General features: G+C 46.7%; 2 protein-coding genes across 5 annotated transcripts in view; one reads left to right on the forward strand and one right to left on the reverse strand.

Moving 5' to 3' along the window:
- Positions 1 to 16,585, forward strand: part of PTPN18 (protein tyrosine phosphatase non-receptor type 18) — a 91,948-nt gene that overhangs the window by 6,912 nt on the left and 68,451 nt on the right. For all 3 annotated transcript variants that reach the window (XM_082205825.1, XM_082205826.1, XM_082205824.1), the window contains one exon: positions 9,367 to 9,483. In XM_082205825.1, the coding sequence (XP_082061951.1) occupies positions 9,454 to 9,483 (30 nt within the window). In that variant the 5' untranslated portion in view covers positions 9,367 to 9,453. Of the gene's footprint in view, positions 1 to 9,366; positions 9,484 to 16,585 lie in introns of those variants that run through there.
- Positions 7 to 14,921, reverse strand: LOC309522509 (vacuolar fusion protein MON1 homolog B-like). 2 transcript variants are annotated; one of them, XM_082205837.1, is made up of 6 exons: positions 14,726 to 14,921; positions 11,067 to 11,163; positions 10,008 to 10,442; positions 6,493 to 7,291; positions 3,096 to 3,243; positions 7 to 2,283 (listed from the first exon to the last, which is right to left on the reverse strand). In XM_082205837.1, exons 2-6 carry the CDS (start codon positions 11,110 to 11,112, stop codon positions 2,065 to 2,067), a joined length of 1,647 nt encoding a protein of 548 aa, XP_082061963.1. In that variant the 5' UTR covers positions 11,113 to 11,163; positions 14,726 to 14,921; the 3' UTR covers positions 7 to 2,064. The 2 variants fall into 2 exon arrangements, with proteins under 2 accessions (XP_082061963.1, XP_082061964.1); XM_082205838.1 differs by lacking the exon at positions 14,726 to 14,921 and adding an exon at positions 13,741 to 14,632.

Here is a 16,585-nt window from a genome sequence, read left to right on the forward strand (position 1 = left end):
ATGGCGTTGATTTTAAAATGACTTGTGTTTGTTTTTAATAAGATGCTTCCAGTTCTCAGTACAACAGTTCAGTCAGAAATATAAACCCTCATTGTCATTAAGCCACATTATGCATGGGATCACTGCTGTTCTTTTACCAGGGCAAGAAAACATGCTAGTCGAAAGCAAGCTGAGCAAGAAGCATAGCATGCACCAGGAGGAATCCAATCGCAACAGATACACCCTGCAAAATAGCATAGTTTCTCCAGTCACTGCAGTATTGACAATGAGGGTAGAATCCAGTTCAGTGCTCAGCCTACATCAAAACTGGTCACAATCAGTACACTTAACAAAAGCATCCCAGGTTAAATTAAGACTTACTACTCCCCACCACATCATGAGAAATAACAGGGTGCCAAGATGGCCCACTGGAGAACAGATGCTCCCTCATATTCCCCTTTGGACAAAAATAATACTTTTTTTTAAGCAATCAGGAAGGACCAGGAAACAGAACAGACCCACTGGATGAGTAGCAAATTCATACAGGGCACGTATTTGCACAGCAGAACAGCACCTGCTCAGGAAGGGCAAAGATGCAACTGTTAATTGCAAGAAAATAAGATGTTCAGTGTCTCCTTCTGAGAAGAGGAGTTGTTGCAACTGGTGGTACATCCAGACAAAATCTGGGAGTTGACAAGGATGTAAAAATAGCTATTTGTCAGTATCAAGCCTCAGGAGGCTGTTTAGACAGGTCCAATTGTTCTTTCCTATTGCCTTTTTTTAAAAAAAACACCACAGAAACAGATTTATTGGGGGAAGGGCTGGTGTTATCCCTGCACAAAAAGAGTAGTAGAACTCTTATAGGAGCAGCGTGTTATTCAGCAAAAAACAAAGATTCTCCATCTCTGAACTTTTGCCAGCTCCTGTTTCAATCTAAGATGGAGTTTAATTTTTTAAAAGAAGACGGGGCAGAGGCGGGGGGGGGGAGAGAATTATGGACAGTGAGACAATTTTTCAAAGCCATTTAGGTTCCAACATAATACATTAAAAATAATGTCAATAATCCATCATAATTACACAGTACAAACTGAGTCATCATATAGACATCAATTAACGTACCAGGACTGTAAAATACCCTTCAACATAACTTTATCCTTTAGTGTCAGGCCAAAGGGCTGACTGAAGCTGCTTCCCTAATTCATTAGGCAATTATAGCCCAAAGAACAAGGATGACATTAGTCTAATAAAATATTTCAATTGTCCCAGGATAGAAGAATCTTTGGAACTGGCCTCTTCACTTGCAGTCTCTCAAATTGGCATAAGCCTGATTCAAGTCAACTACCTCTGCAGGAAGCATTCATCTCTCTAGGTTACGTGTTGTCTGAAAGTAATAGGCTCTTTATAAACCTCTAGCACCGACTAGATTAGATCCTGGACAGCTATTCTCAAAAGATAGCAACTATGGACAATCAAGTAGGTCATTGAAGGGCAAGTATTTTCAGAGATTACCAAGACCCATATTTGTCACAAATTTGAACCTACTCTTAGAGAAACAGAGCAAGCCAGACTCCCTACCTCCTGACTTTTGTCCAAAAGCATGGAAGTGGCCATCATGCCCTCTTAGGAGGAAAAGAAACAATGTGATAAGGAACGCAATCCCATCCCCATCCCCAGTGATAATATCCATGGTGTAAGCACCTACCCACTGATAATTCTAACCTGCTGGACTCCAGAATAGGCAGAAACTATATTTAAGCAGGATCAATATATGAAATCCCCATATTCCAATTATATGCCACTTTCCCAGAATACAAGAGCCACATTTCCTTAGTAATCTCCAGTCTACCAGACTCAATCCCTTTCTGCAGGCATGGTGCCAAAGATCACAAGTAATATAAAACTTTTAAAAAGCAGGCTAAAACTTTATGAATGAATCACCAAAGGGACAGCTTAGCCTGAAAATTGCAATGTTTTTCATACCCACACAGACCCTGATCACCTTGTGAAGAACAAAACCACCCAGAGAAGTTCTTTGTCTGTAAGGAGGTGCACACAGGGTACAGTTCAGTATTAAAGTCCTAGGCTTTAGAGACCTCCAAAGAAGCCATTCTCAGCACCATCAGTCCGGGACCCCTTGCTTCCTTTACTAGGATTGGGTGTGGTGGAATATTTGGGTGGGTAACGAATGAAGAGCCGGTCTTCTTCCTTCTTTATCCAGCGCAGCAGCTTAGTCAGGACATTGATGGCACCAGCTTTGGTCACCAAAGGACTGAAGCAGGTATACAGTTCAAACTTACTTGTGACCTAGAGAAGAGAGAATGGGAGAAAAAAAACATTCAGCCCCATTCAGTAATGAGGCTGGGAACTCTCTGCAGGTGACCATTAGACAACAGATACAGCCAAGCTGTAGAATGGCTGGGAAACCAAAGCCTGCAGCTATGTGCAAGAGAGGAACTTAGTATTCTGTAGCAGCGCCTTATAGGTAGCAAGTTCCCTAAATTACCAGATTTCACCAACCTTTGAGAACCTATAAAAGTTCCTAGCCACCTCACTCAAGAGCTGGACTCTTAATCCACTGAACAGCAGAAAGCATGTCTGTGATCCTTAAAACTTTGTGATGTTTGGTGCCGTCTCCAACACAGATTATCAACAGCTCAAAAAGCCAGCCAGTCACAAGTTTTCTGTGACTCACCTAAGCTGTTTACCCCAGCTACTCTAATTTATAGGACGCTGATAAGAAAAAGTAAACTATTTGTGAGTACCTAAGGTAGGGGTAAGGAATCTCTGCCTTCCCATCATTCCTGATCATTGACCATGAGGGGTGTCAGGAGTTGAGTCCAACAATATCTGGGGGGCATCAGGAAGAAAGGATTAAAATAAGGGTTTCTTCATTTTAAATCCATGAGGGGTTGGATTTACAGGGGTGAATCAATGGTGAAGAGAAATGTTGAGCACTCCTTTCCTCCCTCCCTCCCTCCCTCCCGCCTGCCAAGTGTTGACATGAGGAAAGCATGGACTTGGGAGTCCTGTATTATCCTCATAACGGGTAGCTGCGCTCTTAGCTAGCGATCACAAAGTCTCTTAGTTGAAGAAGCAGCCGCAGTGTCATTCCTCACCCAAGCCAAGAGGGTTTCCTTTTCAGCTACATGGTAGATGAGACGCAGAGGGCGTGAGGTACTGTGGATACGACTGTGAAGGTAGTGATAGAGGTCAAAGAGTCGGTGCCGTTCATTCTCACTGCAGTAAGGCCCCTCCAGTTCTGGGCTGTAATTGGTTAAAAAAAACATATCAGGAAATCAAAGAACTTTGAGTTCCTCTATACCACTCTTCACTATGGGTCAGGCTACTGAACTCAGGCATAGTGAAGAATGGGAGGGATCTGTTCACCTCAACCACTGAGCAAATTCTTCAGAGATGGGAAAGGACAAAAATATAATCCCAGAAAAAGCCTCTAAGAAATGTCTGACAATCAGAAAACGTTTAGGCTCCAATATGTTTTCCAGGCTCCAGGCAAGTGGAAGCTATAGGAAAAGTGTCAGAACACCAGCATGTTTTCAGCTTCCAACGTATGGCTGCTCAGTCATTGTGTTGTCTGCACCTGATGCCATACACAGGAGTTAACTTTAGGCACTGCACAGCTAGATGTCACTTTTTAATCAATTCCATGTCTTTCTGAATTGGATCCTGTGCATAGCAGCACCCGAGATACGCATATGGACAAGCATACACCCTAGCCATCTGTCAGCCTACAATGTACTAAAGTGGTCAGTGGAATACGCCCCTCATATCCTAGCACGTCTTTAGGGGAAGGAAGCTGCAAAATGGGCACATGTCAAAACAAGTTACAGTGGTACCTCGGGCTATGAACTTAATTCGTTCCGAAGGTCCGTTCTTAACCCAAAACCACACTTAATCTGAGGCACACTTTTGCTAATGGGGCCTCCTGCTGCCGCTGCATGATTTCCGTTCTCATCCTGGGGCAAAGTTCTCAACCCGAGGTACTACTTCCAGGTTAGCGGAGTTTGTAACCCAAAGTGTTTGTAACCATAGGTACCACTGTACATGTAAAACCCTTTCAGATGCCAATGGGGCTGTTTCTAGTTGCTTTTCCCCAAGGAAATGTGGGTGCTTCTGACCAATCAAGTATTCCTTTGGCACTCCAGATGCATTAGCATTGAATCAGTAGCACCTCCTGTCAAAATGGCTTCCAGATTTCTGTGTACCACTTACAAGACTTTGCCAGCTAGCAAGAATCTCCTAATGTCCACCCTCAGGTTCTCCCTTGCGGCCCAGTAGTTTCTACACAAGGATTCTTTTTGATGCGGGGGATAAATCTCATGACTTGCTCTATTTAAAGCTGTAATTCAATAAGGCCATCTTAGCCCTTCCCACAACCTCTGGCTGGGAGTCTTGGGGGGGGGGAAGAGTCGAGGCAGGAGCTGTACCATGTCTCTAGGTTTGCCTGCCCCCAAAGCTAAGTCTAGATGCATCAACATATCAAATTTAACACACACACACAAATCAGTTCTGGGATGGAGCTTCTTCTGGGAATAGGATTGTGCAGCAAGTTAACACTTGCAAGAAAGAGAGAGAGAGAGAGAGAGAGAGAGAGAGAGAGAGAAACTGCACTGTTCTGCTTTATCACCCAAGTATTGTTGCATTACAGCAGGCTTCCTCAAACTTGACCCTCCAGCTGTTTTTGGCCTACCATGATCCCTAGCTGGCAGGAACAGTGGTCAGGGATGATGGGAAATGTAGTCCCAAAACATCTGGAGGGCTGAGTTTGAGGAAGCCTGCAGTACAGGATCATACTACCCATTATACAACAGCAAATCCACCACAAAAGCTCACTCAAAACATTAAGTGTTTACAAACACATTTGTATTCAGATTTATGAATGTCTGAATGAGACATTAAGGGGCACACCTAAAACCATTACATGTGTGAAGTCACACAGACACCAGGTGGGATTTTTTTTGTGAGCGGAAGAGATGGCTGGGAGATCACCTGCTCTTGATGGGGTTACACTTCCTCTGAAGGAGCAGGTATGTAGCTTGGAGTACTCCTGGATCCTCTGCTGTCACTTGAGGCTCAGGTGGCCTCGGTGGCCCAGAGTGCCTTCAGCTCATGGCCCAGCTCTGGACAGGGATAGCCTAACTTCTACTGTCTATGCTCTGGTAACCTCTAGGTTGGATTACTGCAATGTAACAATGACATAGGGCTGCCTCTGAAGACAGTTAAGAAGCTTCTGCTGGTGAAGAATTTAGCGGCCAGGTTGCTCACTAGGACAAGATGGTTTGAGAGTATTACACCGATCCTGGTCTGACTGCACTGGCTGCCAATTAGTTTCCAGGCCCAATTCGAAGTTCTGGTTTTGACCTATAGAGCCTTAAGTGGCTCAGGACCACAGTACCTCAAGGATCACCTCTTCCAATATAAAACATCCCTGACTCTGCAATCATCATCTAAGGCCTTTCTCTATATGCTTCTTCCACGAGACATTCGGAGGCTGTAGTGGCTCATTTGTGGAATGCTCTCCCCAGGGAGGTGCCTTCATTATATATTTTTAGGTGAAAACATTTCTCTTCAACCAGGCCTGGCTGATGAATATCCCACAGCCTTTTAAATGTGTCTTTGGGAAGGGGGGGGTATTGTTTTGCTGTTTTGTTTTAATTGTTTACTTGTTTTTATCCTGTACTTTATTCTGCGAACCGCCCGGAGATCTTATGACGAAGGTTGGTATATAGATCTAATAAATAATAAAATAATAAGAAGGTGAAATGTGCTACTACATTCACATGAAGTGTCAGATTGGATCATTCCCCAAACAAATAATATTGCATTAAGCAAAATCATTCACTTTCTTTAATGGTCTATAGCCAATGAATTTCAAGCCCTACACATTTGCTTCATTTGCAAATGTATTGGTTTGTTTTTGTTTTTATTATGTATTTTGTGTTTTTATATGTTTCTTTTATGTTGTGAATTGCCCTGAGATCTACAGATGAAGGGCGATATTCAAATTTAATAAATAAAATAAATAAAAATAAATCTGGCAGGAAAAGAGATAGGCAAGCAATTAGCATTACAGGACACAATAGCTTTGTCCCTTAACAAGAGGACACTCCCCCTGTTTAAAAAAAACAAAACCCCAAAAAATTTGGGTCCCAAAACCAAGAGATTTTGTCTGTCTACCCAAATTAAATCTTGAGATTTTCAGTACTCTTTTTCAGGACAGATATCATGCAACACTGCACTGAAGCAAAACTGTAGAGCATAAAAATAAGCCAAATCATATTTTCCAGAAACATGTCAATGACGGTCAAAACATTAAAAGGCAAAATGCTTCACTAACACCCCCACCACCATGAGAAACGTTGAGAATTCAGAGGGGACAGTATCAAGTCACAAACAAATTAAGCCATCCTCTACTGCACTTCCATCTCACTGCCCTCTTCAAAGAGCTCTCATAGGGTTGAGAGCATATCTCAGACCACACATGCCTCTAATTACCTGGTGAACTGGGGAAGCTGCCGGTAGTTATCAGGTATATCCAGAGGCTTGTACATAAAGTGCCGGAGGTCTGGCACACCCACCAGCCCCACACTATAGGAAGGGCTTCTCAGGCCGCTTGAGAGTGCCTGCAGGTAGTTCTGAGTCCTCATGCCCTCCTCAATGCGTTTCTTGCAGTCCGAGACAGAATAGAAAGACTCCTTGTCCGTGGAGAGAAGAATGAGGCAGACGGTACATTCTGCATCCAAGTAGGAAATATAAGCATAAAAGTAACAATCCGGGTTGAAGCGTGGCAAGCAAATAGGCGTCCAAATCTCCCCTGTTTGGAATGCAGAGGTTGCCCCAATGAGGTTGAGCAATAGATGCAAGTCAGTGGGTTCTAAACGGCAGTCTTCAATCACTGTTCTCTCCTGCACTGTGGTGACCAGCTGACTCCGGGCCACCAGAATGGAGAAGACCAGATTGGGCGTGATGGCCTTCTGGAGCAAAGTGCCCAGGGAATCCCGCAGGGAGGCTTGGAGGGGCAGGCAGCGCACAGCACCAAGCAGGAAGCAAGGGTCCGACTCCACCAGGTTCAGCAGGCGGTTGAGGATCTTCTCTGAGCCGGTCAGCAGGCGCCGGAGGTCATAGTTCTTTTTCCGCTCAAAGATGCGAGTGATGCTGGCCTCTGTGAGCATGCTGATAATCTGATAGTAGACATACAAAAGCTCCTGCCGCAACTGCTGCTCTGACTGTAAGGTGCGCGACACGGACACCAGCACCAGCGGGCCCTGCTGCACAAAAACCAGTTTGTGATCATCTGTGGTGGAAAGGAGAGAGCTAGTCAGAAGGTGCAGCAGACTGAGCTCTGCACAAATAGGACAGAACCAGATGTCAATCAACCCTAGGGGGAAAGCAAGACTGAGCCATGGAAATGCAAAAAGCCCATATAATGCAGTATTGGGTATAAAATTAGCATCCCTAGAGCATACCTTTTTCAGATACACATTTCTTGCCCTTATGGTTGCAAAGATATACTTGAAAGCGTTCTAGACAACATCAGCTGAATCTCAGCAGCGTAGCTGAACAAGATCCCCAGCGGCCAGAGGCAGGATTTTAATGCCTTGTGTAGCTCCTTATCTATCTCCCAACCCCATGATGAGCAGAAGGAAAACACATGCAAATAGTCAAAGGGGTAGAATCCACTATGCCAAACAAGAAATAACTGTATTTGGGTAATTTACGTAATTTATACAGGTTGAGGAATTACGTTTTTCCTGACAACAGAACTGAAGTAGATCTATTTAATTCCAGGATACACAGTGTACTGACTAATTAGAACCTTATTTTTATATTGCTTTATTTTTTAAAAAATCAACTTTATATAGTCACTATTTTTTTATTCCCCATCATATTTAACTGAATGAGATTTCTTCCCCTAAGGGATCACAGAGTGAGTTTGTTGGGCAGGATAGGCTACTAAATCTAAACATGCATATGTCATATATTATGATGGAGCACAAAAGACAGGGGTACACCATCTCCCTCCCCACTCCTCCAGCTGATGATCACTCCAAACAACTCTTTTAAAAAGGCAGCCAGGCACATAAACAGGCCCTTTCAAGTTTTTTTAAAATTATTATTATTAAAGATTTTCTTGTTTTACAGAAGTATGTGTAATGTCTCTCGTATTTTTTCCATGTAACATTTTTACAAATCCGTTTCATTTGTTGAGACATTAGGAGGAGGGGGAAAAAGGGGTGGGGGGGAGATGGGTGGGGGTGGGGTCAGGTGGCGATGTTTCTATTATGCTTAATGTATGTAGGGTTTGGTGTCAGCGTTGCTTGTGCTGTTCACTTGTGTTCCTTTGGTGGTGAGAGGTTGGGGTTGGCCTAGGGTGTGGTCGTTTGTTTGTGATTGGCTGTGGTGATCTTTGTTTTCGTGGGTGGGTGGGTGTTTTGGATCAGGTTAGCCATATTGATTTGTATGCTGTTGGTGGATTATTGTCACTGTCCTGTTGGGCTGTGTATGTGATAAAGGGGAGCGTCTTCTTCTGTTTGTCCCCGTGTCTGTTTCAGTTTATTGGTTAATTTTTCTGGTACGGCAGGTCCTTTCAAGCTGTAGCCCTAGATGTTCCACTAGGTCCTGTGTTATAGTGCAAAGCTATACATGCCTTCTACTCATAAGTACGTTTCCGAGCACAATTCAAAGTGTTGGTGCTGACCTTTAAAGCCCTAAACGGCCTCGGTCCAGTATACCTGAAGGAGCGTCTCCACCCCCATCATTCTGCCCGGACGCTGAGGTCCAGCGCCGAGGGCCTTCTGGCGGTTCCCTCATTGCAAGAAACAAAGCTACAGGGAACCAGGCAGAGGGCCTTCTCGGTAGTGGCGCCCGCCCTGTGGAACGCCCTTCCAGCAGATGTCAAAGGGATAAACAACTACCTGACATTCAGGAGACATCTTAAGGCAGCCCTGTTCAGGGAAGTTTTTAACGTTTGATATTTTATTGTATTTTTGTTTTCTGTGGAAGCCGCCCAGAGTGGCTGGGGAGGCCCAGCCAGATGGGCGGGGTATAAATAATAAATTATTATTATTATTATTATTATTATTATTATTATTATTATTAGGAAGTCCCACTGAGGGCTTACTTCAGTGCTGAGTGAGCTTACAGTAGCAACCTTTGATGCAAATACATGAAACGTTGCATGCCAGAGCAGGACACATTCTGCACTTTTTTTAAAAAAGGAGTATTACTACTACTGATCATAATAAAAATATGCAGTAAGAAGAGATAAATTCAGCTGCCTGGACTAGCTATGCATATTAAGTACCTTTGGATTGTTTCCTCTATTTTGCAGAATTCATTCTGCAATTTTTACTATTTTGCTTCTGCTAGGCATGAAGAACAGCATGGAGCAAAACAGAGAAGCAAGGTCCCGTTTCTGACCCCTGGGCTCCCCAGACATCATCAGACACTGTCTACATGTTTCCAAGCATCTCTACAACCACAAAGGTGAGAAAAAGAATGAAAGGAAATTCTTAGGAAGCTGGATTTTGAAACCAGAACATTTGTGCTTCTCTGTGCTTGCATGAAATCACAACTACATAGCTATGCAGTCCACATGACAGCTTTCTTCATATAAAAGAAAATTACCATGATAAAAACCCCAACTCCCTCTATTGCCCAATAACTGAAATTCTTTTACACAGCCTTTACTGTTAACTATCAGTGGAAACACAAGAGACTCCAAGATCGTTAGGCAACAGTCATGGTTCTGAGAGCCAGTCCAGTTTGAAAGAAACCAATAATTTTAAGCTGTAATTTTAAACTGTAGCTATAAGGATATGGCTTAAATCTGGCTACAACCATGCCCAATAACTCCTATACCAGAGCTTGAATTATGGGGGTAAAAGTAGAGGATCCTTAACAAAATCTACAAGCTCCAACTTCCAATCACGAGTGAGTCCCAAAGCCTCATAAAAACAAGTTGTTAATTGTAATTAAAACAATGCCCCACTGCCAATCTTTTGCCATACCAGAGTAAATGGAACGGATGGAATTATCCCCACTCTGGATGAATGATACAAGTGCCATCATAACACCCATGGTGGAGCTGAGGGCTTCTTCGTTGCCATAGCGCGAGTAAATGGGTTTGCCAGCTTCACTTAAAACAAATACATGTTTCCTGTGTGCCCGCCAACTGTCAGCTGTCACATCCTCATCCCGGTGTGTAGCCGGGCACAGCTGTGCCACTTCCTCCTCCCCAGGTGGCCCATCGCCCATCACCATAGGTTGGTTAAACTCGCTGGAGTCCTCCAAAGTGTTATCAGTTGAGGCTGAGTCAGATAGGTCCTTTTCACTTGATTCCTCCTGCATATCCGCTTTGGCATCTGCCTCAATTATGGGTCCATTGACTGGGACATCAGGTAGCTCCCCTTGCTCATCCAATGCAGAACAGGGCTCATCCTCACCTGGAAAAAGTCACAGCACAAGTAAAGGATTTCAGGAGTCCTAGCTTATCCTCACCTCCCTACTTGCACCAGCCTTTACCCTACTGAAAAGGCAGCTCAACTACTAAAAGTTGCAACACTTCATGACCAACTTTGCAGCAAGCTTCAGCATGTCTTTCAGCCACCCCAAAATCCCTTACTTTCCTCGGTCAGATGATGAAGTCTCCCTCATCTCCCTTTATGCCCCTCATTGGTTCCTAGCAGGGCTTCTTTTCAGCTGGAGCTCGCTGGAACTCTGTTCTGGCACCTCTCAGGTGGGTGCCATTAGAAAAACAGTACTGGTTCCTAGAAGAGGAACCTAGCACTTCAATGCTTTTTCTCCCCAACCAAACTTCACCAACACTTTAGCTGAGAGGGTATTGGTTCCCACACATATCTTGCTATCTGTAATCTCAGCAAAGAAAAGGGAGAGGCCTATGGTAAGCTCCTCTCTTTTTCTGTTTATGTCACGATATAAAACACTACAGGCTTTGCCAGCTTGATCTGGTTAGCAGCCACATCATCTAAAAGGTCCACTGTTAATGAACAAAATTCAGCCTCAGGTAGAATAACTGAACCACAACGGCAGAGACTTATACCACTCACCTGTCTCTGCAGAGCTGAGCCCAGCCTTATGTTCAGGGAGATCCATCCCACCATTAGAAGGCAAGCCAGGGTCTTCCCTCTACATCTCAAACAGCTCCTGAGAAGTCAAGAGGCAAATGTGAGAAGAGTTCCCCAGTGTTACAAAAACTAAAAAAACAAACAAACCAGGATGCAGGTGCTCTGTCGCTTACTCACCAGGCCCAACCCCATTCTCAAATTAGGGACAGAACTTAGAACACTGCCTTCACAGTTCCATTCACACCCTAACTCCATCCTCCACCTCCTAAAAGAAGCAGCAAAAAGAACCTCAACCTTCAGTTTAGAAAGTATGAATGAATGCACATCGGAGAAAAGGGCTTTCCAAGGCAAACAAGAAGAAGAAGAAGAGTTTGGATTTTATTTCCCGCTTTATCACTACCCTAAGGAGTCTCAAAGCGGCTAACATTCTCCTTTCCCTTCCTCCCCCACAACAAACACTCTGTGAGGTGAGTGGGGCTGAGAGACTTCAGAGAAGTGTGACTAGCCCAAGGTCACCCAGCATCTGCATGTTCACCAGATTACGGGAATACCGCTCTTAACCACTACACCACACTGGCTCTCAAAATGCAAAAGTCAAGATGCAAAAGTCAATCTGTCAGCCTTGCCTGCCCTCCCTGCTCTAATCTCAGTCACATGCCTGGGCAGGGATGCCTCAGAGGAGACAGCAGGAAATGCCCTGGTTACTAATCACCACACACACAGAGAGAGAAACAGAATTACTAGCGCTTAACTCCTGGATGGGATTTTAAGCAACTCCCATCAGCCCCAGCCAGCACAGCCAATGGTCAGGGATGATGGGAATTGTAGTATAACAACGTCTGCGGAGCCAGGTTGGGAAAGGCTGACTTCGATCACTGGTCTTCAACTGTTGGAGCAGGATCCAAAGTGACACTTAGTAATACTACCCTACTTCAAAATAAAACAAGAGAAAGAGAAACAGGCAGTGGACTGAGTAGAATCATAGAATCATAGAATCATAGAGTTGGAAGAGACCACAAGGGCCATCGAGTCCAACCCCCTGCCAAGCAGGAAACACCATCAGAGCACTCCTGACATATGGTTGTCAAGCCTCTGCTTAAAGACCTCCAAAGTAGGAGACTCCACCACACTCCTTGGCAGCAAATTCCACTGTCGAACAGCTCTTACTGTCAGGAAGTTCTTCCTAATGTTTAGGTGGAATCTTCTGTTTAGGTGAATCTTCCTAATGTTCCTAATGTGAATCTTCCTAATGTTTAGGTGGTAAAGGTAAAGGGACCCCTGACCGTTAGTCCAGTCGCGGACGACTCTGGGGTTGCGGTGCTCATCTCGCTTTACTGGCCGAGGAAGCCGGCGTACAGCTTCCGGGTCATGTGGCCAGCATGACTAAGCCGCTTCTGGCGAAACCAGAGCAGCACATGAAAACGCAGTTTACCGTCCCACCAGAATGGTACCTATTTATCTACTTGCACTTCACAGCTGGCCTAGATGTTTCACAGGTGGCTGCATTCCACAACTGCAATAATAATCTCTGAGGGATTAAACTCTATGCAGTGATTCTGAATTTCCTCAGCCCTGAAGAAATGCCTTGTTTAGTTGGGGCTACCAACTATATTCATGATCCATTTCCCTCCTGTATTGGAATTCTTGCATTGGAATGTTCTTCCAGCCTTTAAGCCTTCATGTCCAGAAGAGTGAGCATCTGCCCAGAATGGTGCTACCATGATGTTCCCAGCAGCTTCTTATTCTTGGCAGCTCCAAGACTACTGGAAACCGTCTGGATACAGAAACAGCACTGCCACCATTGTCATATATAGGTTCATCCTCACTCTCAAAGAATGGGCATGGCAAGTTTAAAAAAGTTATTTGCAAAACTACACATTCACAATAAGATTAATGTGAATATACTACTGTACCACTAGTACTGTCAATCCTATAAGGAACAAACAAATGAACAGGCACCAAATCATGATCAGTGATTGTTAAAAGTATTGCAGTAGATTTCCACAGCCCTAACTGGTAAGAAAAGAGTGTGGTTAATTGTGTTAGGTCATCCTTGGCACCAGTTCCTGCAATGGTAGGCTCAGAACAATAAACACTTTCCAAAAAAGTAATTACTTCTACAGCTAAGCAGAACCAGGTCCTACCATTTCAGCAACCTAGTTCAAAATTAAGTGTCAAAAGCAGCATCCAACATGTATTGTACCCCTTTACAGAACCTGGCGCCACATCAGATTGTTCAAGTGCCCAAGCAACTCAAACTGAGCAAACAGCCTCTTGTTGCTTTATGGCCCAGTCAGAGATGCCTCTGAAGGCCAGTTCACAGTGTAGTGGGAAAACGTGTCTTTTTTTTGGGGGGGGGGGGAATAGGTCTATCAAGACATATGGGACCACACACATATCTATAAGAGGAATAGCTAAACCATGTTAGTTTTCAGTAACATGTCAAAAGCAAACCCTTACATCACCTTCCTAAAAGTCATAGCAGGACTCCAAAAAGAAAAATCTGTTCCAGCCATTACTAGTCATAAAATCTCTTTATCTTTCTAGAGAGCTACATGTATGCACATCAGCCCTGAACATTAGTCAACCAGCAAACCATTCCAGAAAGTTCACAAAGATGCATGCAACCCAGCCCCAAAACAACACAGCAACTCACTCAGTTGCAGTCTCAGAAAGCTATGCAGCAAGCACACTAAGTAGATATTGGAGAAAGTGGAAAGGATCCCTTCAGGAGGCTGGAGAGTGGAGACAATTCAACTCTGCCTTCTCAATACAATAATAGATCCCCACCTCTGCGGAGAATTTCCCTCTTAAGTCGTAGTAATTTAAATAAGCCAATTGGCAGAAAGTTTTGGGGCTACCAAAATGAAGTGTTTCTTCACACACTGCATAATTCCATAACTGTTGCCATCCCTGAAATATCTTTAACTGACAGTTGCCAAATCCAGCCCTCCATATTTCCATCAAGAATCATCTCCCATAGGATGACAGTTATTTTACTATTATTTTGTGCTGAACTGTTGCAATTCTCTTATGCAAGGGTGGGTTTTGTCAGACACGTCCTTGAGCACATCAATGGAAACCCAACAGACATGGCAACAACCTTAGGTAACTCTTTTAGATAAACTCCTATTGGCCAGATCTAAAAATGTGATGGTGGGGGGGGGACCCTAGAAATGGCCCTTTTCCCCATCACACCCCACCAAGCCTTTTGGGGGGTTTTTGCAAAAGAAAAAACAGTTGGAGGGGGGAATGCATTACGAAATTTTATTCTTAGTATGATGAGCAAAATGCTTAAGGAAATCTCTAAGCTATAGCTACCCTCAGCCACTAGCCATGAAAACTAAATGGAGCCTCCAGGTGCCACGACAGTCTACCGCTGAACAGCAGGTGCTGCGAGGGAGGCGTGGGAAGGCCAACCAGGCCAGGCACTGCTCCTGGGCTGGGTATAAAGACTGCGGCACCGGACGGGCTTCTGGCCCGGTCCTGCGGGGAAGGCTTCTCTGCTGCTGCTGCTGCGGCAGCTGCCTGCCCCGAGGGGCTTCCAGTCCATCCCGAGGGAAGCGCCGGAGGCCCCCTCGCCCGAGAAGGCCCTGCGGCCGCCCCGCCCCTCCGGAGCCCCGCTCCCGCCCGCCCCTCACCGTCCGCGCGAGGGCTCCGCGTCGCCCCATTGCCGCGCAGCCCCTGCGCCGCCGCTCTTCCGGACCCGAAGGGGCAGAGGGCGGGCGGGGAAGGGGAACGGACAAGCACCTCGACGAATCACAGGACGAGCAGCGGGAAGGCGGGGGCGGGGCCTCGGGGGCGCGAATCCCGGCCCGCGCATGCAGCCGAAGGCCAATGGCGGCCCCGAGCTGCTTCGGAGTGTCAGCGAGGAAAAGGGGCGGGCAGAGGCCGCGGGAAACGACAGAGGGAGCCGAAGGGGCGGGGCCATTACACCCGGCTGAATCAACCGCAGCCGCCGAAGGCCCGAGGAAAGGGCGGGGCTAGTCAGGAACGTCCACCAATCCCAAATGGGCGTTGTCTGGAGGGAGGAGCCGGGAGCGGCGGGGCGGAGGCGGCTCTTCCAGATACCCGCAAAACCAGGAAGTGGGACGGGACAGGACGGGGGTCCTGGTACCTCTGGTTACGTACTTAATTTGTTCCGGAGGTCCATTATTAACCTGAAACTGTTCTTAACCTGAAGCACCACTTTAGCTAATGGGGCCTCCTGCTGCCGCCGCAGTCGTGCAATTTCTGTTCTCATCCTGAAGCAAAGTTCTTAACCTGAAGCCCTATTTCAGGATTAGCGGAGTCTGTAACCTGAAGTGTCTGTAACCCGAGGTACCACTGTATTATTTCACTTAAGAGAGAAACAGTAAAGTCACCAAAATAATAAAATGACAATGACAAGCAATTAGCTAAAAGCAATTAACTAAAAAACAACAAAAACCCGAGCAGGAGTTCAAAGCAACACGAACTCCCAGTCGCCCAACACCCGGAGCCCGCGCCAGCTCTGCCGCGCAAAGCAGAAGCTGAGGCTTCCGCGAGAAGGGGCGCCCCTGGCCGGGATGAGCCCGAGCTCGGCAGGCGGCTGGGAGCAAAGCAGAAGCGCAGCAGCAGCAGCAGCAAAGACCCCCATCCCGCCCCCCCCCCCGCCCCGCTTCCTTTTGGCTGTGATTAAAAATAGGTTGGGACGAAAGCCCCGAAGACGCCGCGCAGGCCTTTTTCTCCGCAGCTGAGACGCGAGAAGGGCCGGAGTTCCGCGCGCCAGAGGGAGGCTTCGGCCGAAGCAGCCCCGCGCAGGGGCCTTTCTATTGGGCAGCTCCGCACCTGCCGCCCGCTGAGCAGAAAGCTCTCTGGGCGGCCGAGAATCAGTCCGCGAAAGCCGCGCCTGACTTCGGGCGGGGAGGCCGGCCGTCAGAAGCGCGCCAGGCCGGGCGGGGGGCGCCCCGGGCTCCAAGGTGAGGCAGGCGCCTCGGGCGGCCCATCGGGGCCCCCGGAAGGCCCGGCCGCTCTGCCCGCTGCCGCCTCCACCGCGGCCTCCTGCGCTTAGGCCAGGGCTGACCTCCCCCCCGGCCCGGCCCGGCCCGGCCCTGCTTCGCGTTGCCCCTTCCTCCGAGCCATTTTGTGCTTCGCCTCAGGGGCCCAAACATCTTCGCCCATCCCATCTGTGGGGATTCTCGGTGCCTTGGGAGTCGGTCCGCGTCTCCGAAGGACAAGCCGTGTGGCCGGAGTCGCCCTGGCCGCGGTCCCAGCTTTGCTCCCGGAGGGGACATGGCGCCCGGGGCTCCAGGGCCAGGCCGCCGGCACCGCCTTCGGACCTTGGCCTTGACCTTGGGCTTCTCTCTCAGGTCTTTGGGGATTGTGAGCGCGAGGGCAGAAGCACCTTAGAACTGATTTAAGTAAGCTGCTCCGGAAGCCTTTTGGCATTTATAGAAATGCTATAAGTACAGTGGTGCCTCGCAAGACGAAATTAATTCGTTCTGCGAGTTTTTTTCGTCTAGCGAATTTTTCGTCTTGCG

This window comes from Podarcis vaucheri, assembly GCF_965113315.1.
Source record: "Podarcis vaucheri genome assembly, chromosome: 17".
Lineage (NCBI taxonomy): Eukaryota > Metazoa > Chordata > Lepidosauria > Squamata > Lacertidae > Podarcis > Podarcis vaucheri.

Bases quoted from the DNA above. Each gene is read 5' to 3' on its own strand.
- LOC309522509 (XM_082205837.1), bottom strand. From the start codon at position 11,112: ATGGATCTCCCTGAACATAAGGCTGGGCTCAGCTCTGCAGAGACAG. The intron at 10,443-11,066 runs GTGAGTGGTATA...GACTTTTTCCAG, and splicing joins GCTCAGCTCTGCAGAGACAG to GTGAGGATGAGCCCTGTTCT. The intron at 3,244-6,492 runs GTAATTAGAGGC...AACCAATTACAG, and splicing joins CAGCTTCCCCAGTTCACCAG to CCCAGAACTGGAGGGGCCTT.